Source organism: Salmo trutta, chromosome 16 (assembly GCF_901001165.1).
Source record: "Salmo trutta chromosome 16, fSalTru1.1, whole genome shotgun sequence".
Lineage (NCBI taxonomy): Eukaryota > Metazoa > Chordata > Actinopteri > Salmoniformes > Salmonidae > Salmo > Salmo trutta.
In genome coordinates this window covers 44,178,857-44,183,110 of record NC_042972.1, presented here as the reverse complement: position 1 = coordinate 44,183,110, position 4,254 = coordinate 44,178,857, and the positions used below count along the sequence as shown (strand labels likewise).

Here is a 4,254-nt window from a genome sequence, read left to right as displayed (position 1 = left end):
GCAACCCCACAACATTATCAAACCTCTCCCATGTTTGACTGTAGGGAGGGTGTTATTTTCTTTGAATGCTTCATTTGGTCATTGGTAAACATAGGAAGACCCCACTGCTGAAGGAGACACAAGAGACTGATTTAACTTAAACCCACATAAACGTGCCTAAATCATGGGGGAAATGTTCTGTGGACCAATGAAACAAAATGCCTATCTTTGGCAATACCGATCAGTGCTGCGGTTACCTTTGACTTAATTAATAATTCATTGAAAATACCCCCCCCCCCCCCCCCCTTGAATCAAAGATGCAGAGGTTTGATAAAGCTGCAGGTTTACTTTGATGCCTCTGGTACTTGAACGTGCGCAAAATATGAAATCAACAGATTATCAGGTGTTTTGGAGTCCAATGTTCAACTCAAAAACTGAGTCTCCATTGAAGGCTGTGGGTTTTACAGCAGGACAACAACTCTGAACACACATCAAAAAGCACCCATAAATAGTCAAGAAGAGATGCTGGACTGTTCTGGTGTGACCAGCTTAGAGTCCAGACCTGAATCCCATCCAAAACCTATGGCAAGAGCTGAAAACAGCTGGGTTGGAACTTCACCCCACAGGGATCTCGGGAATGCAGCGATTGCTGTTTCCTGATAATAAAGGGCAGAACAAATGCCTCCGAATATCATGACAAGGATGTACTGGGTGGAACTACAGAGAATAAAGAGAGTTGGGGAAATGGTGGAATGAACTGGATAGTACACATTGTATTTAGCGTATTTCCATTCATATTCTAGATTTGCTCTATGCTACTGTATATATTCGATTATGAAATTATGGTTAGCGACAGAATTTGGACCATACATTTATGCAAATTCCCCGTTGTTGCGCATCTGGGCCTCGAGCTTCAACAGCTTCCGCTGTTTTTGTTCAGGAAGTTTGGAGCGACACTTTAGAAATGCATTTGAGGGCGCCATTGCCAAACCTTCTCTGCCAACAACATTTTAGAATGACGTCAAAACCACATGGGGACTGTCAACATATAGGAAAAGTTGTATTCGGTGTGAAATACATTTATGGAATTGATAAATGATAAACTATTTACAGAATGTTCTGTTTTTCATGGCATAGGCTTGTGTAGGTTTATAGCCTATCCTTTTTTTCAGATTGGCCTACTGCCGAAAAATAAAAACGCTTTTAGACGATGGAGAAAAATGTGCTAAATGTATGCCTCAAATAAAAAAATACATTAATACAACAATTGAAACAAATAAAAGCACAAATACTATAACAATAGGGCCAGTTTCCCATACAAATATGAAGATTTTTAGTTAATCGTTTTTTATTTTTACACACAAATAGACTATTCAAACATTTTTTGAAAAATGCACACAAAAAAACTTAAAAGATTGGTTTGGTTTTTGCCTAACATTACATGGTGCATCGGACACTAGACGCATGATCCCCATCAATGATAGGCCTATGCAATATGGATAGCCTAAATGTGTAGGTCAATCGAGAAATCAGTTTCGAGTTGTCAGAAAACGTTTAGGCTATTCCCCTGAATCCAACTAAAACATTGCTCTATTAAAGGGACTTGTTGTAGTGACACGATAATAATTTCATTTCACTCAAGCAGCAGGCTTGGCTAATGGAGGCTTGTCGCCAATTGGTTTTGTAATATAACGCACCTGTTTTCACAAATTGTGCACCTGCAGATACATTATAAATTCGAGTTTGGTGTCAGCCTTCGGGGAATGCGGAAACAACGGTGGCTTGTTTTGAGAATTCGAAATAAAATACTACTGTAACAGCAACAATGAGCACCGGAACACCTTATATTGGAAGTAAAATAAGTCTTATCTCCAAGGCCGGGATTCGTTATGAGGGCATTTTGTATACAATCGACACGGATAACGCAACGGTGGCTTTGGCAAAGGGTGAGCTTTCCTTCAATTGAGGAGTTTTAAGCATTAGGTTTAGCCCCGACGTTTGATGCTCCACGTTTGGAATGAATAACTGGCACGCTGCGTTTGGGTCTACATGCTTTGGGTAACAATCCTACTTCCAAAGGTACAATCTTGTCATTTTTTTTCAGTTAAATCATTCGGGACAGAACGACGGCCTACAGACAGACCAGTGCCACCCAAAGATGACATTTATGAATACATAATTTTCAGAGGGAGTGACATCAAGGACATAACGGTGTGTGAGCCGCTGAAACCACACCACGGTTTACCTCAGGACCCTGCCATTGTACAGGTAGGAGACAAGGGCCAGTACATCAACTTCGTTAAGAAAAAAAACATCACAGAATCGGCTTCCATGCATATGATAAAGCACACATAACCATCAGCTCTAAGCATTCGTTTGCTTTTCCTTTTTGTAGTCGTCCATTGGGAGCTCCTTGTCCACATACCCATCCCAGGCCCCATACAGTCCCTACCGGAGTATGGTGCCTTCCTATAACCAACTAGCTGCCAGCTCTCTACTCAACCAGCAGTATGCTGCTTCTCTGGGTCTGGGTGAGTGAAACGGTCGTGGAGACCCTTGTAAACACACAGCCACCTTCATGATGTACTGTATTTCCAGATTGTTTTAATAGCCCCTGAACTGCTGAGGCCCTTATGCCTAACTGCTATTTAGCACATTTTCTTGAACTTTGTCTCCATGTAGTGTCTTATCTCAAGAATTCTGGGAAACTCTCCAAATCTCTTAATGTCTTTCTCCATGTATTCTTGGGCCTTCCTTAGGATCAGGACTTCACAGCCTTCCAGCAAGAAGAGGCCCGATGGTAGAACAGGCTGTCCAGACTGTACCAGCTGAGAATGCTGCTGAAAAAAGGGCCCAGTCAGCCCCCCAGCAGCAAGGCAGAGAGTCTGGTCGGCTTTCCCAGCACTCTGGCAGAGATGGCCTTCCGTCTCAGAGGACTGCTTCCAGTGGTAAGCTCAGACAACTGGGATCAGGGCTTGTACAGCGTGGGACGTAGTTGGAGTACTCAACAGGAACTCCTTTGTATTCATTAGTTGGATTCTGTTGCGAAACAGTTAATCTCTTGTGAAACATTTTGCAGTGGAAACTGTTTACTATATGGAGCAAACAGAAAATAACCAGCGGGACCTACCTGAATTTGTCATAGAAACAGGTTAGCAACGGTACTCAACTAATGCATACACGTTTTTACTCCTGCTTTATGCATTCTCATCAATTGAGGGAGCAAGAGAACTTTAACTTGCACTTGTCTTGTGTCATGCTGTCACATTACTCATAGTTGGCAATGCTGTCATGATCTTAAAAGATGTTGTGATGCCCCCCCATCCCTTGTCCATTAGGTCAAATACTGCGTGGCACAGCCCAGGAACAAAGGCAAGGCAATGATGAGAACCGCAGACCACAGAGACGAAGACAAGGTCATTAGCAATGTCAATGTCTATTGTAGAGATTTGCTTTTATATTTGTTAATGTCTTAATGTCTCAATGTATCAATATAATCACAGGCAATCGTAGGGCAAGGAACCGTGGGAGAGGTCAGCTTCTTGTAGGAAACTCAAAAGCCAGAACCTTACAATTTGAGTCTGACTTTGATTTTGAAACTGCCAATGCTCAGTTCAACAAAGATGAACTCGAGAAGGAGCTTCAGGAAAAGTTGACCATTAAAGGTACCTGCATACAAAGGGAATTCTCAACTATTCCAAAGTTGAAACCCAACTGATGCTCAGTGAAGTACTGCATGTATAACATTGGTTGTCAACCTCAACACTAAGTTGCTTAACTGCAGAGATGGAAATATAATTTCAATTTAACCACACCTAAAATGATTATAGGATTTGGTAGCCTTTCTCTTTTAATCCCTGTATAAGAATGTGACCCTTTGTTGTTCTCATTCAGACCCAGAGGAGAAGGTGGAGTCTGGGGATAGTGAGGGCCAGAACACTGAGGGCACAGTGGAGGATCCTCCTGTGGAGAAGTTCTATTATGACAAAACAAAGTGCTTCTTTGACAATGTCTCATCTGAGATGACGTCTAGGTAAAAAATATGTACCTTATTAAAAATGTGAAATGGTAGTGAATGAACAGGCTGTCTGATTCTGTCCCACCCTGTCTCTCAGTAGGACCACCTGGGCAGAGGAGCGCAAGCTGAATGTGGAGACGTTTGGCGTTCCAGGCCGATTCCTGAGGGGCAGAGGATTCCGAGGGGACAATCGTGGGAGACGAGCTGGGAGGGCCAACCAGCGCCCCATGCCCAAAGTAGACAGTGCAAGGGTGTGA

The 4,254-nt window shown here is 42.7% G+C and overlaps 1 protein-coding gene across 1 annotated transcript; it reads left to right on the top strand.

The window, feature by feature from the left end:
- Positions 1-1,789: 1,789 nt before the first annotated feature.
- Positions 1,790-4,254, top strand: LOC115149820 (protein LSM14 homolog B). The gene is made up of 9 exons (XM_029692643.1): positions 1,790-1,925; positions 2,084-2,247; positions 2,375-2,510; positions 2,739-2,927; positions 3,059-3,130; positions 3,318-3,395; positions 3,483-3,644; positions 3,874-4,012; positions 4,098-4,254. Exons 1-9 carry the CDS (start codon positions 1,805-1,807, stop codon positions 4,252-4,254), a joined length of 1,218 nt encoding a protein of 405 aa, XP_029548503.1. The 5' UTR covers positions 1,790-1,804.

Coding starts and splice junctions, on each gene's coding strand:
- LOC115149820 (XM_029692643.1), top strand. CDS start 1,805: ATGAGCACCGGAACACCTTATATTGGAAGTAAAATAAGTCTTATCTCC. Junction 2,928..3,058: donor TCAGAGGACTGCTTCCAGTG/GTAAGCTCAGAC, acceptor AACATTTTGCAG/TGGAAACTGTTTACTATATG. Junction 3,396..3,482: donor ACCACAGAGACGAAGACAAG/GTCATTAGCAAT, acceptor ATATAATCACAG/GCAATCGTAGGGCAAGGAAC.